We start from the raw sequence: 23,013 nt of genomic DNA on the forward strand, positions 1-23,013 counted from the left end.
GAGATAAAGAAATGGCCCGAGATTAATCACGGGTGAGAGGCCTTTTTACCCACAGATCGTTCTGCAGACAAACAGGACCGAACATTTAGAGAAAAGCCCGCTGCCACCGAGTGAGAATTTGGCTTTGTTTTATTCCCCTTGGCACATGCTTGACTTCTTTCTTCTCCACACATCTGAACATGATTCGGAGTGTAAACCAGGCTATAAGCCTTCTAAGGAGAAACTGCTTTTTTTGTGTTGGCCCCTCCCCACTGCAGGTACCTAAAGAGGCTAAATCAAAAGAGGCTGATTAACAAATTTCAGGGATGATCATCACCGTATCAACAACAAAAAACTGGACGAACCTTTATTGAGCATCTACTATGTGCCTGATGTGAAAGCCTCACGATAACCCTATGGGGCGGTTATTTATTCCCACATCTTAGAGGCGAGGGGACAGGCTCAGAGGGGTGCTTGTCCAAGCTGCCACAGCTATGACAGGAGGGCTAAACTCCAGGTCCGTCTGAGGCTAGTGTCCATGGGCTTCCCCACTGCACTGATGGAGGAAGATGATGACCCCCCCAGGATGAAAGCCCCATAGCCTGCATTGACAGAGGCACCTCGGGGAGATCCCAGGACCCAGCCTGTCACCTCCCTGAGCTCGGCTGCAGCATACCTGTCCTAGCACGCGCCCGACTGTCCCGCCCCGACGCTCCTTTCCCTGGAATGCCTTCCCCACTCCTCTCCATTGCATCCGACCACCCCTCACTCCAGCTTGGCCCAGATCCCCCAGGAGAAAGCCTTCCCTGGCTGCTCAAGCCCGACCTGTCAAAGTCCACTCTGGCTGGGGTTCGCCGGGCGCCTCATCGTGCTCTCCACCATGCTGTCATCTCATCCGAGAGGGCTATGTGACCCTTCAGCTGTCATTTAACTTCCCTCATGCTCCTGTGTGGGTTTCTAAACCCATATAGGAAATCCATTACCTATATATTGCAGAGCTCACAAAACTACATCAAATACACAGACTGCATCTTCCACAGCGGTGAAGAGCCTGGGGTTGGACCACTCGGGTTCTTCTAATCCCAGCTCTGCTCCTTACTAGTTGTGTGACCTCTGTACCTCAGTTTCCTTATCTATAAAATGGGGATGATACCCACATCGTAGGGCTGTGGTCAAGATTAAATGAGTTCCTCTGTGCAAAGTGCTTAGAACAATGCCTGGAACACAGTGAGTGCTATATAAATGTTAGCTATTCACAGCAAAAACAAAAAACAAAGCCAAAAAAGTCAAGTTAAATTCTACCTAAAATTGTTAATTGCCTCCAACACTTCCTCTCCCCTTTTCTGGCTTCATTTAACGTCTTAGCACTTTTCACTAACATACTCGTGTGTTTGTGTGTGTGTGTGTGTGTGTGTGTGTGTTTCTTAGTATCTGTCTCCTCTAATGTTAACTCATGAAGGCAAGGATTTCTACAGGCCTGGAACGTGGCAGGCACACAGGATGCTCCAAATACAAGTCTCAGTGATTATGATCTAGAGCTCGCTATCAAGCTGACTCCTCTGGACTCTTTCCCAGCCCTGTACCCTATGGGGCAACCTCCAGCCTTCCAGTGAGGGGAAGCAGAATCCCTGTTACAAAGGATTTCCAAGGGGTGTTAGGGAAGTCTCTGAGTTGACACTGTACCTGGATGGCAGGGCACGATTCAGGAAGCAGCCCACCTCTTAGAGCACAGAGCTGAGTGGGCGGGTCTCAGGTTTGGGACAGAAGGGACTGTGCCACCAGTTCCAGTGGTCACGAACCCCTCTGGACTCTGGTCCTGAGCCTGGCTGGCGGAGCGCTCAGAACGCACCTGGTCATCCATGGTGTTCACCCCGTCAGGACCCAGGGCCTCGATCGCCTGGCTGATGAGGTCCGTCCTCCCGCAGTTGAGCATACGGAAACCCAGGTCCTGGTTGAATTTTTCAGTAGCCGCTGGGGCATCCAGCCTCCGGAAGGAACTGAAGCAGCATTCGGGTCTGCGCAGAAGAGACCGGGGTGTGTGAGCATGGCTCTTCCTGCTAGGACATGGCCTCCCTATGAGAGGTGACACAACTGTTCTGGGCTGATGTGTGGTGTGAGGATGAGGTTGGCGGGGGAGGACTGGGAATTACTATCTAATCGGCAGTGACTGGCCTTGTCACGCTCGGTGACAGGAAGAGCACATAAGTCGGCTGTTCTACAAACACGTTAAAGACATGCTCTGAGCTCTTGGGAGCTGTCAGTTGTCAGAGACAAAGTTCCCATCCAACATAGTCTCTCAGGGGGCTGCTCTGAGGAGGAAGCAGCTCCAGCTTTTGGGCCTTGGGCCACGGCTCTTGGCTGTATAGTTTCTGCACAGAGAAGGGCGCAGCCTCACTCTCTCAGTCATCGAGGCCAAGCTCCAGTTCTTGCCTCTCCATCCTCTCCCCTCAGCGCTTCCTGGTGAAGCCCCGGAGCAACAAAGAGACGCAGAGAGTGGCCCAGACTCCCATTGCAGCCAAGCCATCCTACCAAGGGGAGTCACAGATAAAACCTGCGTCTGCAGAGGGCATACCACAAGCTCCCAACAGGTGGCTTCAGCCTGGAGTCGTGATTAGGCCAAAGAGTAAAAAGTACACGCCACAGAACGAGGTCCTGGCATTTGCAATGGAGACAGAAGACAAAAAAAAAAAAGCAAGGCTCTTCCAGGTCAAGCGTGGCCAGAGGAACGCTTCTCTGAAACAACTTCAGGAGGCCAGTCCAATACAAGAGAGGCACATTGGGGAGGTTACTGTTCCTCCTGACCATCAGCTTCTCCATCTGAAACATGAGCATTAAAGCCCCTTCTCCTCTGAGGTGGTCACGAGGACTGAGAAAGTGCACGGAAGAAGGAAGGGCTCAGAGCCGGCCTGCACCTAGGAAGTGCTCCAGAAAATGGTGGTAACCGCAGGAAGGAGGCCCACTTCTGCTGCATACCCCCAAGTGGCCCGAAGAGTCAGACTGCGAAAGCTCTCCCACCCAAATCCAGATGGGAGTCTGCCCTGCGGGCCCGACCCGTGGCTGCCGAGGATGCATCCGAGAGCAGCCGAGGTCCAGAACACATCAGTTCCAACAGGTGGGCTTGTGCAGAGAGCACCTTAGCGCAGCTCGAGCGAACCGCCTGCAGCCCCTGCCTGCTGCCGGCTCCCGATCCAGGAGGAGGAAGGAGCAGAGGGCTGACCGGGGGCTGGGCATGGAGACGCCCCCCCACCCCCACCCCACCCCCGCCTCCCTGGTTCCGTACTTGAGCTGCCGGGGCTCACAGTCCAGGCCGGGCAGCAGCAGCCGCGCCGCCTGCCGGATGTCGCCGCTGTCCACGGTGAGGCTGCGGCGGTGCTCCGCGTAGGTGATGGCCACGCGCATCCACTCCATCAGCGGCGGCAGCAGCATGAAGGGCCTGGGAGGCAGCAGAGAGAGGGGGTCAGGCCTGGGCGGGCTGCTCCCTGAAGCACAGAAGGGGACCACCTTCAGCACCCACTCTCAGGACAGCCACGGAGGCTGGGTCCCCTGTAGCCTTCTGGCTGTGGGAGGTGGAGGGGGCCTGACTCTTCTCCTCACGGAGAGTGCGATCTGCCCCATTCTACAGGAACTCAGTCAGGACTTGGAAGGAATCCCTGTCGTGGGCCAAGAGCAGAGCCTGAGGGCCTTAGGTGGCCCATCAAGGAAGGGGCTTGCCAGCATGTGGAACTGGGGACTCCTGTCCCCTCCACAGAATTCAGACGGGATCTCCCTCTCTGCAGAGGGGAGAGGATGCCTGCCTTCTGGGTGCTGGGGTGCAGAGGAAAGAGTCGAACAGACCCAGGCTCCAAACCCAGCTGTGCCCCTTCATCACCACAGACAACACCCCGAGGCTGTTTTCTTCACTTGTGAGATGGGGCAGTCCCCACTTCTCAGGATCATTGTGAGGCCACGTGAGACGACACATGGCACACTACCTGCGTGTGGTTGACAGCCACTCTCTCCTCAACTGACCCCCGGGCTGAGGTGGGCCTATGTCGCTTCCTGTGGCAGGCAGGGTGGCCCCAGGCTGGCGCCCGAGGTCCTCCAGGGAGGACCTGTCCCAGGACCTATGTCACACCCAGAACCCATGGCCACGGTGTGGGGCAGCTAGGGGGAGGCAGGGAGAGGCGGTTGGCCCAGCAAGGCCTCTGAGCTACAAACTCAGGGGGCACCGGTCACAGGCGTTCTGGGTGCCAGCAGGGGGCACCATTCACAGGACAGCGACTAGTGCCCCCGGTGCTGAGCAATACCATGGTCCTGCCGCTCAGGGCCGGTCCCTCCCCACCCCAGGCCGTGCCGTCCCTACCCCACCAAGCTTGACTCCTGTCCTCCGCCCATTCTGGCCCATCTCCCACGGTGAAGACCTCGGAAGACCACTCCACAGCCCAGCAGACCCCATGCTGTGGAGGGGCCCCGACAGCCGGTCTTGGCTTCATGCCTACCGCCCCCCATGCCCCCTCCACACCCCACTTCATCTGATACCCTGGGATCCTTGTGCGTTAGGCCCTTGCTGTCGCCATCTTTCCCCTAGACACACAAGAGAGATACTCTGTCCAGGAAGACGACCTCCATCCTCTCCCCTCAGCTCCTGAGTAAATCAACTGCAGGGAGTCACCTAAAGATGTCCTCACATGACTGATCTCAGATCTCAAAAGCTTAGGTCATCTCAAAGTTTGCAAAGCTTCTCTTCTCGAGGGCAAAGGATGCTTTCACTTATTTATTTATTTATTTATAAAGAGAATCGGATGGGATTCTTGAACGTGGTTCACTTGGAAATTATTTTGATGTCCTGGTTCTGTCATTTCTGAAAATATTTCTAGGTTTGAGTCATTTCACTGGTGCACTGAGTGTACCAATCGCTATGGTGACAAGGCGGCCACAGGCTGGGAAAGTCTTGTAAGTCTTGTAGCCTTGGCCTTCAAGGATGCCCAGAACCTCACTCAACTTACTTTCCAAGCCTGGCTCACACCTTTCATCAGGACACACCTGACCATCAGGCATTCGTGGTTCTCAAGCCCACCCTGCCCGTTCCCACCTCCACAAGAACGAACCAGCTCTCACCTCTGCCCATCCAGATCCTATTTATCCTTCAAGGCTTAGTTCCAATGCCACTTCTTTCTAGAAGCCTTCCCACATCCCTTTTCCAAAGAAAATAATCTCTTCCTTCTCCAAGATCCCTTACAATTCTATTCCAGAATGAATGCGTCTCATCTTCCTAACTAGATTATTCCTCTTCAGGACAAGAACGATGCCTTCCTCATCTCTGGTTCTCTAAAATATACCCAGCACAGGACTTAGACACAACAGATGCTCAGTAAACCGAATGACTGCAAGGATGGATAAGCATCAGGAACGTGGCATAATGCATCCAAGTTATCAGTTCTGGACCGAGTCCTGTTTCTGCCCAGAAAAGAATGGCATATACTTTTCAGAGTCACAACGTGGACTCATTAGAGTGGGAAGCCAGGACCCTATGGTGGGGGAGCTTGTAGAATCCAGGAAGGAACAACAATCCCTTTGTGAATTACTCCCGTTTCCAAGATCTTCTTTAATTGTGAATGCCCATTTGAATTCCCCCCAAATGTTATTTTGGAATTTTATAATTCTTACACTCCAATGCTACAAGGCAAGCTCAGAGACATACTTCTACATGTCAGTCCTTCTGACCCAAGGGGAAGGTTTTATCTAAACCACCAGCATTGGAGACTGAAGGGTGAACAAAAAGACGGTTCGTGGATTTGCCAGCCATTCTTCCCTATTGTGGCTGACGGCCAAGACAAAGAGCCGCGTGTGGCCACGAACGCCCTAAGCAGCATCTCCCAGCTGCACTACGGGAAATCCCAGAGGGAACTCAGGAAACCATGAAGTCTAATCAGATGGTGTCATGATTCATTCTCCCGCCTTGTGCCTCTTATAACTCGGCACATGAAAAGACGCAGTGTTGATAACAGGTGGGCAGATACTGGGGATTGGTTCATTCAGCCTCCATTCTACCATCTTAGCTGAAGACGTGGAAAACTGAAAACTACATTTCCCAGACTTCTTTGCAAATTAGGCTTCACCATTAAGACGAAGCTGCACGAGATCTGGTAAATGGATGTGAGGCGGAAGCCACCTTTGTGTCCCCTCTGCTTGTTTCTGCTAGCAAGCCAACTCATAAAACAGGAGGGATTTTTTTCCCCCTACAGAGCATTCCAGTGTCCATTTCCCAGCTTCCTGAGTGCTCCAGAGGCAGCAGTACTGCTACTGAAGGCAATGGCAGAAGCTTCTTGACTCCAGCTTCAATCCTAAATTGCAGTTCCCAGGGTTATCTCCGAGGGAGTAGCCGCCCTGATAGCAAGTTCTGTATTGTCCTTGGAGTCATTCCTGGAGGTTCAGCCTTGAACCTGCTCCTTGAGTCCTTCCAATGATTCTTTTGGCACTGAATTCCCTGCATTAAATCCCTTCCTGTTTAAAACACCTGAGGTGTTTTCTGTTTCCTGGATTGCACACTGATTACTATTCTTCAACATACAAAAATCCTTCCGGGTTAAAATTGTCACTCTGCCTCTGGGGTGGTGGCTGGTGCCCACCTGTCCACAAACAAGGCCATTGCAGCCCCCCAAATGACCCCTACAGGCCTTTCTCCTTGGTCTACCCACCTCCCTGACCTGCGGCCCATGGGAAGGTAAAATGATAAGCAATTCATGGACTTTCTCAGTAACATCCTTCCCTTGGCCTGTGGGTTCCAGGCTACTATTTCCTTTCTGGTAATTTCATCTAGCCCACTGGGTATGCTGAGAAACTGGCCTGCATTACTGGACATTCTGGAAAATCCCTATAAAAACTCCCATCTGTACTGGCCATGGCTGCATCCTAACTGTGGAGTGAACAGGCTCTAGAGGAGCAAAGCTGGGAATGACTGAGTATGCGTCATCCCCAGGGTCTCTCTGCTTGGTTCCCTCCCAGAGAAAAAAGCCTGTTTCCCTCTTCTTGCCTTTTCCCTAGGCTGAGTGTAGCTGCAAGCCACTGACTGTCCCCTTTGCTGGGTCTGGCACCACGGAACAGCGGTTCTCAAGCACTTTGGCCTCAGGATCCCCTTTGTACTCTCACAAATTACTGAGGCCCCCAAAGAGCTTTTATTTATGTGTATTGTTCTAGCGCTAATTATTGTATCAGAAATTAAAACAGAGAGCTTCAAACATCTGAATACACAAACCCATATCCCGTCAGCCATCAGACTGATACTATGCTCACGTCACACAGCTTCTTGAAAACTCCCTGGAAACTTGTGAGAACATGAGTGAAAAGGCAAATAACACCTTATTATTGTGAATATAATTTTGACCTTGTGGACTCCTGAGAAGTCTCATTGAGAACCACTGCCTTAGGATAATGTAGTCGATCCCTGAGGCAAGGCTGCTCTCAGGCGTGGGGCTGGGATTCTGTCCCAGTCCAGCCAATTCTAGAATGGTGTGTGTTTTATATGCATGCTCCCGGCCTAAGGATCTGAGGATCCCACACTGAATCCTCACTGGGAGACAGCCCTAGTTTTAGGAAGCAGCCGAACTGGCTCTGTAACCTTGGGTGGATCATTACCTTCTTTGGGCCTGTTTTTCTTTTAAAGATGGCGTTAAGTCAGTGGTTTCTAGACATTTTCCATCATGAGAAACACTTTTGCTGTTATTTCACAGCCTCCACATGACAATAGCTGTACCTACTATACCAAGGTCAAGAGCATAGGCTCTGGTAGGAGACGGCCCTAGGCTGCAATCCATTGCACTCTCAATGAATTAAACCGTGATCCTGTGCAAGTTATTTTATCTCCCTTAGCCTCAGTTGCCCCATCAGCAAAATGGGTATAAATAACAGGACCACCTCACAAGATGGTCAGAAGTTATGTACATAAAGGGCTTAGCACAGCATTTGGCACATGGTAAGTTCTTGGTAAAGGTTAACTATTACTACCATTTTAGTGTCTGTTGATAGAGAAAATACATAATAGCAGAAAAGGCTATAGGAATCTGGTCCTATTAAATGCCTCAGCTCCAGCCTTCTTCAAGTCCAGCCAATTCCCTCTCCACACACCCCAACCCTCCAGCAAGTATAAACATGTAAAGCTTGCAAAAGCCTGCCAGCGAGCTGCCCACCACTCACGCATAAAACAGAGCAACAAACACAACCGCTAAGTGGAGTGTGATCTGGAGACCATTTCTGGCCGTGCAGACACTCGGCCTTGGCTGTCAAGAACCTTGAAGAGGGGAAGGGACAACGACAACACAGACCCAGGGGCCATGGGGTCAGAAACACGCGAGGTGGTGACGGGGTGCGCACGGGATGACTGTGAGGGACCTGCCGCCCCTAAATGCTGTTGGCGGCCTAACCAACCTCAGAAACACCACACACACACACACACACACACACACACACACACACACACACGCGCACGCACGCGCATCCGCATCCGGTGACAAACAAAGCCACTTAAAAGGGTCACCGACTGGGAGCGTTTGTCTTTGTGTGCATAAAATAGCAACCAATGTCACGTGGGGGGAGGTGTAAAATACACCAAAGAAAACGGGTCTTTAACAGGAAGGGGGGTGAAGAGGAGGAAATAGAGACCCGGGGAGGCCGAGCATCTCACCCAAGGTCACAGAGCCCTTTAGCAGCAACAGGGGGCCCAGCCCCATGTGTCATGACTCGGTTTCTCTTCCTCTCTCTTTAAATTAATCACACAGATGAGCCTGAGAATATCAAGCCAATGGGCTCCCAAGGTCCTTCAACAGGACCAGGCCTGCAAAAGCCATTTTTGCCTGTTAAAAAAATGAAAGAGAATAAACTTCTTAAGGCCTTGGTTTTAAGAGGTCCCTACAGCCTGGGGAAAAACAAAAACCTCTGCCCCACTCAGCAAGCATATGATTCATTGGGATTACAGTCCTATAAGCAGTGTCTTGACAACATGAAACAGGAAACGCCTCCAATTTCCAGCTCAAAGCAGGCTCTGTTCTTCCTTGAGGTGGGCGGGGCCTTAGGGAGAGAGTCAGGTTGGTAGATGGGGCACAAGCCTGGAACTGGAGGCCCAGGCGTGAGAAGGCCTTGTGCCTCTGTCCCCAACTGGCAGGCCAAGTCTGGGGCCAGCAGGTATGTCCTCTCTGCGCCCACCCACGAGGACTGGGTTCAAATACTCAGGCAGGCAGATCTGGGAGGTGCCCACTGGCTGGGCAGGGCCTCGACACCCGGCCTGAGCTCAGCCCTGGGAAACCGGGCTGTGGTTTCTTAACTTCCACCGTTGGCTGGGAGGACACAGGACTCTGGGGCGCGGGCCTAGCTGGGAGGGTCTGGGGAGGCCCATGATGCCTTAGAGCCCACCCTGCCTGTGAGCATCCTTAGTCCAGGAAAGGATCCTCACAGGGACCAGCTACACAGCTGCAGGTGATGGTCAAGGGAGGGGTAGCCAGAATGTCTCCCACCCTCAGCCCTAAAATCTTACACCGACTCTGCCCCACCTTCAGTGGGAATCACTGCTGAGCACTGGCGGTGAATGGGGTGACTTCCCCCCGAATCCATCGTTCTCAGGAAGCTTGCTGGGAAGCACACCGCTTCCACGCCCTACCCTGCTGTGCCGCCTGGGCTGGGAGCTGGCAAGTGGCACCGTCAGGAACCTGAGAAGATGCCAAGCTTTTCCCAATCAAGCGACAGCTCTTCAAGCAGAGACTGCTCTAGGAAGGTCAAGGTCGGCTCTGCTCTGCCAGCTCTGCGGCCCTCACCACAGGTCCCCCAAGATTTCTGGAGGGCCACGGTGGCCGAACACCAAGCCAAAACATCCATGGAGAATGAAACCAACATTGTCCCAAATGAAGTCAGATTCCATTCCCAGTACAAAGGAAGCGATTCTAGTCTGGTTCACATGTTGGACTAATTATTTTTCTAGAATTGCTTGGTAAACCAGAATGGTTTGGCTCAGCTTGGAGTCAGAGCCGGGCAGGCATCTCTCTTCTGACCCCGGGGCCTATCTCCTCTGGCAGCCCCGCTGCCTCAGACCCTGTAGCTGACCCCTGGCAGAATCTCCACGTGGGGTCAGGTGACTTCTGTTAGAGGCAGGGCTTAGGACTTTCTTCTGGGAAATACGCTTTTCTTATTAAAACCCATCTGGTACAGATTAGAGGCACCAGAAAAACCTCCAGTTGCTCAGATATGCATATGGATATAAATTTAGATTACAACCAAGTCATGATTAGCTGTGAACGATTCCCCTGCCTCTTCCCATTGGTTGCCCGTCAGGGAACCTAAACGTGAGCTGTGGGATGGGAGGCCAATTGGGTAACAATCGGGGCATCCTGGCCTGGCTCCGAGGCATCCAAGAATAACCGGGAAACACAAACAACTAACTTGTACAGAGCATTTGCTAAACACGTGGTATTGTTTTAAGCCCTTTATATCTATTGACTTACTTCATCCTCATATCTGCTTTATGAAACAGGTACTATTATTATCCATTCTCCATTGTACGCATGGAGAAACTGAGGGCTGGAGAGGTAAAGTAACTTGCTCCAGGTCACACACCTAGTAAGTGGCAGAGCTGGGATGCGGTGCCAGGCGGGGTACCCTCCATGTCCAAGTTCCCAAACAGTGTGCTCCACTGCCACTTAGCTTAGGAAGCTGGCCCTGGCTTTCCATTTTTCTGGACCTGGACATCCTGGGGACTGGACCACTTCTGAGAGGGAAAAGGAGTGCTTCTGCCAACAACACTGGGACAGCAAGCATACATGAGAAGTGCCTCAGGCAAACACAAACACCTGGTCACCCTGGCATTAGGCACTGGGGTAAGGCACCTTGCCTGGCTCGTGGGTCTCCTCCAGGCAGTGGGAGGCCCTCTCTGCCCACCCGCCCTGAGCCTGGTCCCCATTCTGCCCTCAGCACCGCACCCTCACAGCATTTGCCCATTTGGTATCATTTTGTTTGTTCGCATTCTTTGTGTCTGCTTTCCCCTCAGGCTATAATTTCTCTGAAGGCAGAGGCTGTTTTACTTACTGATGCTGCCCATCCCCCAGCACAGAAGCCCATGTTAGAAACTCAACCTTTGAATTCAGAAATGCATAGCCCAGGGAATTCCCTGGCGGTCCAGTGGTTAGGGCTCCGCGCTCTCACTGCCGAGGGCCTGGGTTCAATCCCTGGTTGGGGAACTAAGATCCTGCAAGCTGCGTGGTATGGCCAAAAAAAAAGAACAGAAATGCATAGAATGTTTCTCACTCCTAGAGGCAAAGCCCTCTGGCCGCTAACATGTTCTCAGGGGTCCGCTCTTACTCCAGGACTCTCTTCAGGGCTCCAGAGCTCTAAGTCAGGCAGCTGAGCTCCTGAAATGGGGAAGTGCTTCGTCTTCCATTCTTGGAGGCTTGGGCTGGCTTGGGTATTAACAAATGGCTCTCTTCAGAAAAAAAGAAAATATTTCCCTGATAAAAAGATAAGCATGCCGCAGGAGAATTTTCTACCCAGGAACAGCTTCCTGGGGAAGCTCCGCTGACTGCGGCTAAGGTGGTTTCTGGGAGGGCAGCTAGGATGGCACGTGGAGCCGTCTCAGGGAGGGGACGGCAGGTGTGGTTCGGCAGACGTCCATGTGGCCTTGAGCCGCGATGGAAGGGACACGGCCATCTGTCTTTGGTAACCGGGCCTGACTCTAGGGTGGCCTCTTATGTGGGTGGGATGGTACAGATTTCACTGGAGACTGCATGCGGGCACCACCCCTCCACCCTCTCCCCTGCAGCAGGGAGGGCTCTGAGTGCCGCAAGGGCCAGGGCATCTATCTGGCCCATTTCTCAGGCCAAGGCTCCCCTGTGTGGCGGCCTGGCCGGCAGGTGGCCTAGCTGGCAGGCAGCTGGCAAAGCAGGCCAGAGTATCGCTGCTTCCCACACAAGTGGAATGGAGCCCGGTGAAAGCAGGCCTCCCTCTCTCCGCTTGGCTGGGGCGTGGCTCCCTTGGCCTCGTGGCTGCACCTTACCTTCGGGGCTCACTGCTGCATGAAGATGCCAGAGCCTCAGAGTCGCCCAGGCTCGGCGTCCGTGACGGCTGACAAGAGGCCGCAGCTCTTTCACCCTGTGGAAGCCAGGCAGCCAAGGGCCTCCAACCTGTTCAAACACACGCCCCTTCTTTTGAACACACACTTTCAGAATCATGGTGAGGGCACTGCCACCAGCGATTGGCCTCTGCCAGCAAGTCAGCTTGGGAGGGCCCAACGGCTTAGCTCTCCTGCTTCACTGACCCAACAGGCAGCTGCTGGGCAGTGGGCCAGGGGTGGGGTCATTTATTTAGTCTCTGAATAGGTGTTCCTGTCCGGATTCAGCTGAGTATTGTCACACAGCACCCGCCTTCCCCACCCCCCCACAGTCTAAGGCAGCAAGGTGACCCATTCACACTGTCAGGTAAAGAGCTTCCAGAAACTTCCAGGAGGAGGTAGAGGCATGGGGCTCTTGAGGCCTGGCGGGAGATGCACGTGTGCAAGGCGGAGATTCCCGACTGGCAGCTAGTGGCTTTGACCTGAGCTGGAGACGGCGGTGCACTCTAACCCAGCCAGAGGAAAAGGCTCCCAGCACTTGACCCAGCTTTCTGCACCCACGGCCCAACTGCAGCCTCAGGGGAGACGCTGGCACTGGCTTCTGAGCAGCAAAACCACATTGCTAAGATTTGCTGAGGGCCTACTGTGTGCCAGGTAAGGAAGAGGCCATTCTGAAAACATCACCCTCTAACACAGCCACCCTGCGAGGGTGTTTTACAAATGTGGAAACCAAGGCTTTGAGAGGTTTGGACACACGTCTGAGGTCACATAGCTAGCCAATGGCGATCTGTCTGGCTCTAAAAAGAGAGATTCCGAGGTCCTGCCCGAGACCAAACTGCCACACGCCAAGTGCTCTGAGCCTACTGGCTGGTGGAGAACTGGGAGGCAGAGCGCGAAGGAGAAAAGAGTCGCCCCAGTGCGCCCACTGCCCCACTCTGCCCAACTCCAGCCTCCGCGCCCATAGCCTCAACAGTCCTGAAGGCAGCAGGGAACGGGGTGCTGGGCTGGGCCCCAAAGGGACACACCGGGCCCCTCAAGAGCTTTCTTCCCCCAAATCTCAAATATTAAAGCAGCAAAGGAAGCGGCTGTCAGAGGCAGTTGGTCTTGAGGGAGGAGGGAAATCTGGGGAGCCGGCTGGCAGGCAAGTAGGAGCAGGCCAGAAACCAGCCCAGCTGGACTCCAGACATCGCCCGAGCTCCTATCCTGGCCCATCCTCGGCGTCTGCAAAGTCCACAGCTCAGCCTAGGAAGCCGCCTTCTGTAAGAAAGCAAACTCCATTCCCTTGAGTTGGGACTTCCCAGCACCCAGGCGCCCTCTGGGAGACAAAGGGCATTGTGGCGGCCCGTGACAAAAACACCCCTGGGGCTGGCAGTTCCCAGTCTTCTTCTTCTCTGTGGGGACCCGCGGGCGCAACAATGGGACAGGAAATCACACAGCAACAGGCAGCCCCGGGGGGCATTTGTCAACAGCTGGGTCGGGATCCTGTTCTTTCTCCAGCCCCTGTTATCTGGCACTGCCACTTCGTCTGTCCCCCATCCCTGGCTCATTCCTTCTCGGATGCTGGACAGATGCCCACCCTCTCTGGCCACCCAGAGCCAGCTAACTCAAGCCTGTGGGGGAAGAGGCCCTGAGTGGTTGAGAGCAAGCAGCCCAAGTCACGCTGGGCAGGAGGTGCTGATGGAGACCGGTTCCCAGGGTCTTTCTCTCTCCCCCGGGGGTGGGGGGGGCGGCGGGAGGGAGGTCTCACCCCCTCCACTGTCACTGTGAATTCACTGCGTTCTTATCGTTGGACCTCCCTGCCTGAGCTCAGATTTGTCTCTTCCTAGCTGTGACCTTGGGTGCCCCTCTTACCCTCTCAAGGCCTCAGTCTGCTCTTCTGTAAATGGGAGTGGAAACGGCTTCCTCTGAGAGCTTGTGAAGATCTGCTAGAGAGTTGTGTGTTTAAAGTGACTTATAAACTGTAAAGATTTGTCCAGATGCTTCTAACCCATGTAAATATAAATCAGGTCATATCACTCCCACGCTGAACACTCAGCGATGGCAGCCCGTCTTGTGCGGGCACTGTGGGCAAACCAGCAAGTGAGGGGCCAGGGGCACGGCTACACCACTAACTTTAGAGTGCTTTGCGTGCTGCTCAGTCTTTGAACCAACGGGTGGATGAAATCCAGTTTTTAGAGTTCTTCGAGATTCTCGGGTGGTGGGTTGCGATAAATCCAAAGTCTGTACGTATCTCCGTTCAAAGCTGTCTTCACTGAATTAAACCTTTGGACCATCTGGTCGACCTCATCTTCTCTCTCTCTCTCTCTCTCTCTCATTTGCCTGGTTCCCTGGCTACAGTCAGGGGTGGGTTACGAGGGAATTAAGGGCAGCGACTGAAGGAGGTATATATGAGAGGGAAAGAAAACATGCACTTTGAGTAGATGTGATTTTCAAATTCACCATTGTTTTGGGTTATTTATGCATTAAACATGATTTAGTTATTTGAGCCCCTCCACAGGTTTATGAAAACAGTAATTATACTGATAATCGCAGCCATCACATATGAAGAGCTTACTCTGTGCTAAGTCCTTTCGATGGATTACCTCATTTGATCCCTACAAAAACCTATGTAAGTAGATCAAGCCATTTTCCATTATAAGCTGGGGAAACTGAGGCCTGAGAAATTAACTTGCCCATAGTTACACAGCTAGTAAATGAGAGAGCAGAGACCCCACAGATGGTCTTTCTGACTCCAAAAGTCCAACCTTTAGGCTCTATAGCCTATTTCACTAACCAAACAAAATATTTAACTGCCTACTCTGTGCCAGGGAGTGTTCTATGTGCTGGAGTCACAGTGGTAACACCGGACCCACAGTGCCTACCTTCTAGAGGGGTGAGGAGGGGGCAGAAAAGGAAGTAAACAAATTCACAGACAAGGTAACTTCAGACAGAGGAGGGTGTCCGGAAGAAAATAAAAAGCAGATAAGAGGATGGAGAATGACTGCGGGTGGGAGGGACAGCTCTCTGTGTGTACTGCAGACCACAGACGAGTCACTTCAGAGGTCACTGGATGCACCAGCCTGGGAAACACATGCAAACAAGTACTTAATTCACCCGATAGCTATTTTTACTTCTTTTGCTTCCATTTTGGGTAAGCAGATGGAAATTCAATGCACAAAAGGGGGGAGTGGAAAGAGAGAAAAGAGCTTAACATTGCAAATCTTCTTGAAATGGTATTTAAGGGAACCACAAGTCAGGAGCATAAAGCCACCAGTGCCATCATCTCTATTATTTGATAAGAAAACACTTTCGCAAGCCGAGCAAAAGATTAACGAGCCCACTTCTTCAGACTGAACGCAGCCTATCCGCGGGCGCCTCCCACTTATGTAAAGTGCTCATCTGAGGGGAAACATCCCCCTCCTGCATCTGGACTGGAACAAAGAGAGGCCTCTCTTTGCTGTGTACTTCATGTGTGTTGGGGGCCCTGCCCCAGAACTTGGGGGGCCCCCAGGAAGTAGGCGCTGCTTAGATCTTCCCTCTACACAGGAGGAAACTGTGGCTTGGAAGGTAAGGAGACCTGTTCAGATCACACAGCTGGAGGAGGCGGCGCTGGTTTGACCCTCACACACGGGCGCCTCTAAGGATGCAGGTCTCCACGGGAAAACCACTCAAGCGCCACCTAGGAGCATTTGCCTAGATAAACAACAACCACTGATGATTTTTAAAAAAACAACACAACCTATTCTGTGTTTTAAAAATGTACATGAAATGTAGATTTCATGTAATATGTCACGAAATATGCCCTTTGAAGCAACAAAATCCCTCTGCGACTTCTGCTGCCAATGTCACCCCACCTGTCCCAGTGTCCTGTGGCTGTTCTTTAAGGCCCAGTTAAAACCCCAGTCTGTTCTGACACTACCTCCCCAAAGACTCCAGTCTTCTCCAAGATCCTCTGGGCTATGAGGGCTATGAGTGTCTGTTCTGACACTACCTCCCCAAAGACTCCAGTCTTCTCCAAGATCCTCTGGGCTATGAGGATGAGGATGAAGAAGACGATGACTGACACACACTGTGTGCCAGGCACTGTGCTTTGCATATATTAACTCAATCCCTATGACACCCCTACGAGGTTGGCACTGTTAGTCCTGTGTTAAGAAGAAACTGAGGCATACCGGCTATATGAACGAGGCCACCAGCTCGTACATGGCAGAGCTGGGATTGAATCCCGGCCAGTGTCAGGGCCTGAGGGCTGACCTAATGCAGTATCTTACAACCAAGCTTTCTTCTTACATTGTCTGGTGGTCTGTGCTCATTTTTTCCCTCTGTCTTGTTTTTGCCTCTCTTATTAGGCAGGAGACTCAATCACATAAGGCACTCCATAATTCCCTTATATCCCTTCCCTGCTGATCAACAGAAGTAGAGTGAGAAATGTGAGTTAATTAGTGAAGCACTTAAGATGGTATCTGTCACTTAATATGTGCTCTATAATGCTAGCTATAATTAGCAGGAGTGCTTGTAAGTAGGAATAATATTAGGAGTTGCATTATTAACTATTATTATTGGTAGTGGCACTGGTTACATTGGTAATATCAATAGTAGTACTGGTAATTGTATTAGCTGTAGTCGTATTACTAACCCAGATGCTGCTTGAGAACCCAGTCAGAATGGCCATCATCAAAAAATCTAGAAACAATAAATGCTGGAGGGCTTCCCTGGTGGTGCAGTGGTTGAGAGTCCGCCTGCCAATGCAGGGGACACGGGTTTGTGCCCTGGTCCGGGAAGATCCCACATGCTGCGGAGCGGCTGCGCCCGTGAGCCATGGCCGCTGAGCCTGCGCGTCCGGAGCCTGTTCTCCGCAACGGGAGAGGCCACATCAGTGAGAGGCCCGCGTACCGCAAAAAAAAAAATTGCTGGAGAGGGTGTGGAGAAAAGGGAACACTCTTGCACTGCTGGTGGGAATGTGAATTGGTACGGCCACTATCTGGAGAACAGTATGGTGGTTCCTTAAAAAACTACAAATAGAATTACCATACGACCCAGCAATCCCACTACTGGGCATATACCCTGAGAAAACCATAATTCAAAAAGAGTCATGTACCAAAACGTTCATTGCAGCTCTATTTACAATAGCCAGGAGATAGAAACAACCTAAGTGTCCATCATCGGATGAATGGATAAAGAAGATGTGGCACATATATACAATGGAATATTACTCAGCCATAAAAAGAAACAAAATTGAGCTATTTGTAATGAGGTGGATGGACCTAGAGTCTGTCATACAGAGTGAAGTAAGTCAGAAAGAGAAAGACAAATACCGTATGCTAACACATATATATGGAATTTAAGAAAAAAAAATGTCATGAAGAACCTAGGGGTAAGACAGGAATAAAGACACAGACCTACGAGAGAACGGACTTGAGGATATGGGGAGGGGGAAGGGTAAGCTGTGACAAAGTGAGAGAGTGGCATGGACATATATACACTACCAAACGTAAAATAGATAGCTAGTGGGAAGCAGCCGCATAGCACAGGGAGATCAGCTTGGTGCTTTGTGATCACCTAGAGGGGTGGGATAGGGAGGGTGGGAGGGAGGGAGACGCAAGAGGGAAGAGATATGGGAACATATATATATGTATAACTGATTCACTTTGTTATAAAGCAGAAACTAACACACCGTTGTAAAGCAATTATACTCCAATAAAGATGTAAAAAAAAAAAAAAAAGAAACATCATCCTACGTCAATGAAGAAAGACTATTCTCGGCGCCAACCGTCACCTAAGCATGTTTATGACCATTTTAGTAACCGGGGGGAGCAGGGGGCGGGGCTGGGGCATGACAGCCACCATTTATGAGTACTTTTAGGTGCCAGGCACTGAGCTGAGTGTTTTACCGCATTATCTCTTTAACCCGAGTAGCATCTTATTATCTTCACTGTTTTACCGCTGAGGAAACTGAGGACTAGAAAGATGGACTGATGTGTCACACTGCTAGAAGGTAGCAGAGAGGGCACCTCTGGGATGACCCAAGAGGCTGGTAGAACGCTCTGACCCTTGGGCAGTACCTGAGGTCGTGGTATGGACTTCAGGTGGAGTGAGTAGGACCCCTACGGGCCGGGACCTTTGCCAACTCCAGTTTTTCTGAGTTCTGTCCACATACTTGCAGGAACCCTCTCGGCTAGCATGACATGGATCAGGGCAGCCAAGAGACGGGCTAGACACCCAGCACCTTCTTCCGGGACCTCACCTGGAAAAGGGCTTTGATCTCAGAGCAAAAACAGCTCCATGGGAACTGGGGACTGATAGGTATCAAAGCAGCACTCTGGGCCACCTGTGTCTCCTGAACCTGCCCATGGTGCAGGACCACGTACCAAACAGCTCCAGGGTGGATCCTGGTAGAAGTGCCTCTCCTCGCAGCAGCACGGGAAGGGCTTCCTAGCGCCTTCATTCTCAGAGTGGCCCAGGTGCTGAGAGGGGATGTGTGGGGAAAGGGCAAGTGAAAATCAGCCAATCACAGAAACACTGAGCAGGCCAGCGGCCCCCAACCTGTTTGGCATCAGGGACCAGTTTCGCGGAAGACAATTTTTCCACAGATGGAGGTGGGGGGGCCGGGGCGGGGGATGGTTCAGGCGGTAATGCGAGTGATGGGAAGCGATAGGGAACGGCAGATGAAGCTTTGCTCACTTGCCCGCCACTTACCTCCTGCTGTGCGGCCAGGTTCTTAACAGGCCGCGGAGCGGTACCAGTCCGCGGCCTGGGGGTTGCGGACCCCTGTCCTAGGCTGCAAGCTCAGCCCTCCCCTTGTCTTGGCCCTGGAGGCCCCAGCTCCCCCGGGCATCGTTCTGGACCGTGTTTCCTTATTCTCACACTGCTCCTTTCTCTCTCCCCCAGGTCCCACACTCTCTCTTGCCACGTGTTCTCGGCATATGCTATTCCTTCTGCCTGACACTAATCATCACAGTAGCTAATACTGAGCACTGACTGTGTCCAGGTACCATTCTAGAAGTGCTACCTACGTTAACTCATCAGCGCTCGCCTTACGGGTGGTTGTGAAGACTAAATGTTAGTTGTCCACAGAACCTGGGCTCTGGAGAGACTAAGTGACAGCTCGAAGGATCTAAAATAAGAGAGTGGTAAGTCTGATCTCCAACGCGCGTCCCTGAATCGCAGTTTTCCCCTCAGATCATGCTTTGCGGGCTGAGAAACAGAACACCAGATGTTTCCAGGTTCCATCCCAAGTCAGACGCTCTTCCTGGCTTAGTGTTCTGAACACCAGCAGGCCCCCAGCCCTCGGACCGAGCTTCCCTCCATGATGGGGCACTGTGCAGGGCTGGGGAGAGGGAAGCAAGGGGGCCCGGGCTTGAAGTTAAGCAGATGGGCTGGTTTGTGGAAAAGGAGCCCACCTGCGTTTCCAGTATTCCCAGATATTCCTCAAGGATCTGGCTTCTCTGCTGCTGCTGGCAGCACCGTTCGGTGAGTCTGAGCACCCCAGCTCCCGAGGTTCTGAGGCAGAAAATCAGATCACCCTCTGTCTATCTCAGCCCCCTCTGCATCTCTAGCTGCATCTGTCTCCCTCTGTGTGCTCTGCGGGATGATGTTCTCCTCCAGCAATTTGCTGGCAAGCCGGCAGACCTCCCTCTGCTCCGGCATGTCTACACGGCCTTCCTCCCCACTTCCCCAAAGCCCTCATTCCCAGGAGAACGATGTCCTCTGCCTGGATGCTATTTCAGCTACCCATCCCTCTGCCTCCAGGCATGACGAGCAAGGACCACATTTAGCCAGATGTGGCTGTCCATTCTCCTCCAGACCATGGGGGAAGAGGCTCCCCCCATCTCCCTGGGTAACCCTGGATCTCTGACAGCAAGTTCTCTCACTTTCTGAGCTCAGTCCTGGGTGATGACATGCCCTGCAGGGGGGCAGCTGTGACTAATCCTGTGTTTGAGATCCTGCTGGTGCCTGTGATGCAAAGCTGCCAGCAAGAAAGGGATCCTGGGAGGGTGCAGGGAGGCTCCAGCTGCAGGGCTCTCCCAGGACAGAGGAGAGGCAGGTGGGGCTGGAATGGCCCCAGAGAAAGTGGCCCCAAGGGCCATCACCCACCCAGATTATCTCAGAGCTTTAGGACTGGGTCTCAGCAGCTGGGTGGGAAAGCTGTAGCCTGGCATGGTGAAGGGCGAGGGCTTTCAGGTCAGAGAGACCTGATTCGAATCCTTGCCCAGATACTCAGCAGCTAGGTCGCCCCTGGCCCCGCGCCCTCGTCTGTAAAATGCAGGTAATGCTAACACGCACCTTGCTGATTCGTTGTGGAGCACAAAAGAAACAGAAGTCGGGAGAGCTGCCCTTTAAAAGGAAAAGCTGGGTCTTTTCACATGTGGCATCTCACTCGCCCTCCCTGATGGGTCACTCAGCCCTGTTTAGCATATGAGGAGCCTGAGGCGTGGAGGGGCCTGTGCGGGAGGCTAGATCGGAGCCCAGGCCCCTGCTCGAAGCTGTGCTGCTGCCCGGCTCACCGCGGAAGCACGTTCGACTGCCTTCTCGTGCCTCGCAAAGCTCCCGCTGCTTCTACAACTCCCTTCTCCCTGCAAACCCAGAGCAGGAGGCCCTGGGGCGAACGGTCCTCACGGAGAGACACTGAGGCCCCACTGAGCGGCGCAGACGCAGCTCACAGCGTAGCAGGATGAGCTTCGCACAGAGGGTTGAAGGCACGTCCCGCCTGCCCTCTGTCAGCACGCCTGTGGTCACACACAACCCCCGTGGGAGGGAAGACGGGTACTTTCTTCAAAGCGGAATCTATAAGCACAGACTGGAGAGGCACCGTCAGTGGTGCCACGGGCCAAACCCAAGCCGACAAACCGAGCTCCTTGGCCCAGGTAGGCGAGGCGGTGGAAGAGGTCCCTTAATCCCCACGGGCCCAGACACCTCTGAACCATCGAATCCCCAAGCGGAAAGCCTCCAGGCTACAAACCCACCATCATACCTGAAATCAGAGGTTCTGTCCAATTCTGCTTGGGGGACCTGACCCCCAAGTCCCAGACATGGGACAGAGGGAGGAACTTCAAGGGAATGAAGTGGGGGAGGGGAGAGAAAGAGACAGACAGACATCCCCAGACTCACAAAAGCAAAGCTTTGTCACCCTGGGGCCCTAGCAAACGCCGGCTCCTTGGTGCACAGGAGAGAAGGGCTCTGCTGAGGGTATTGGAGTGGCAGTGCCTCGTGGGGACATGCATCCCAGCTTGCAAAGGAAAGGCCAGCCAGGCTCTCAAAGTCCTGCAGGGCCTGCCCTGTCAGAGTGCATCCAAGCACGGCAGGACCCACCCTGCAGCCAGGAACTGGGCACCAGAGAGCTGCTGGGCTGTCTGTCCCCCTGGGTATTTTTAAGGTGTCCTTTTAGTGCCCAAATCTGAATTTTTGGGATTCTTTTTTCCTGATGGTGGTCCCAATTTTCCACATGTCTGACACTCACTTGAAACGATTCACGGAAAAATGCTTTTGCAACTGACTTCTTTGTGCCACAGACAGTGTGGTTTGTAAATAAGGAGATATCTAAACACGTACTCATGTGTATGTTGTCACTCAAGCTCAGCCATCGCAATCACACACAGACAAGCACTTCGTGTAGCACAGAAACCCTGATGTCATGTTTTAGAGCGTCAGGGGCTGGGAATCCCCCCAGGAGGAAAGCCAGAGGGTGGCCACAAAGACATCCAAGGGGTTCTGGGCACAGCGTCCACAGAAGAGCAGCTCCCTGGCCAGCACCACAGCCAGTAGCCACGCTCGCAGCCAGAGGGCCAAGCAGCCCAGCCTGGGGCAGCAGGTCCCAGGAAGGTTCCTTGTTCTCCTTTCCCAGCCACCTTTGCTTGGGTGACCCAGCCTCAGGCTCAGTCTAGCACCCTTCGGGACCTCACCACTAACGAGCAAACCTCCCCTCCCCATCCCCACCCCCTCCAGATGTTTTCTTGGCCCTCTCTCCCTCCCAGCCAGCTCTGGCAACCACAACAATTTCTCCACAAAGCAGAAACAGCTGGGGCGTAGAGCCTGTGCTCTGGCCCCATCTCCCTGCTGGATGCTTCCTTCAGGAAACCCGGGGCCTCCACCTGCTGCCTTCTTGCTCCGTGTCAGGCTCCACCTGCATTCACTGTCCAGCTCCCCAAGAAATGAGACAACCATGGTCTAATAATGACACCGGTGATAATAACAGCAGTGGTAGCATTTACGGGGAATCTACTGTGTGTGTGGACTGGGCCACTATTGCCTCACGTCTCTCGTAATGACAGACGGTATGGTACAGAGGTTATGAGCAGAGCCTATGTGGCCTTGGCAAGTTACTGAATCTCTCTGTGCCTCCACTTACCCATCTGTAAAATGGGGCTGCGAAGAGCACCTATTTCCTGGAAGTGTGTGCCCACATGTAAAGTGCTCAGCACGGTGCCTGGCACGTGGCAAAGGCCTTATAAACATCGCTGATCATCATCGAATCCTTAAAACTGCTTCGTTACTGCCCCATGTTTATAGCTGAGGAAGCTGAGGCTCAGGGAGATTTGGAACCTTGCACAAAGGTCTCAAGGTTCTTGAATGTCAGAGTTGCTGTGCGTGCCCAGGCCACCTGACTCCTGAGCCTCTGCATCCTCGCTCCCAGCATTTGCCGTATGTCCACAGGATTGCCAGTGTTTTCACGATGGCTGTTTTTTAATGAGCTGGTGTGGGGATCTACGCTTGCATCTTGATCTTTTGTGACTGTGGAGGCCCTGGAGAGGTGGGCCTGGTTGTGAGGACCACACCACTGAGACCCAATGCCTCCTGAAGACAATGGGCGGCGGGGGGGCTGGGAAAGCAGTGGCACTCTCTGGATCAAGGTCTCAGATCTCCCTCCTCTGTGATGGGGCACAGAGACCCCTGGGCTGCTCTCCCCGTCTCCTGGGCCCTGCTGTGAGGTGGAATGTATGCACCCAGGGCTGCCTAAACTGAAGGCGAGTCTCTCCCACTCCCTGGACCTTCAA

At 52.9% G+C, this 23,013-nt stretch overlaps 1 protein-coding gene across 1 annotated transcript in view; it reads right to left on the bottom strand.

Annotated features, from left to right (window-relative positions):
* ABTB2 (ankyrin repeat and BTB domain containing 2) overlaps window positions 1-23,013 on the bottom strand; it is a 183,208-nt gene that overhangs the window by 18,314 nt on the left and 141,881 nt on the right. The window contains 2 exon segments of the mRNA XM_032640937.1: window positions 1,829-1,994; window positions 3,260-3,412. Coding sequence (XP_032496828.1) covers window positions 1,829-1,994; window positions 3,260-3,412 — 319 coding nt within the window.

Source organism: Phocoena sinus, chromosome 8 (assembly GCF_008692025.1).
Source record: "Phocoena sinus isolate mPhoSin1 chromosome 8, mPhoSin1.pri, whole genome shotgun sequence".
NCBI lineage: Eukaryota > Metazoa > Chordata > Mammalia > Artiodactyla > Phocoenidae > Phocoena > Phocoena sinus.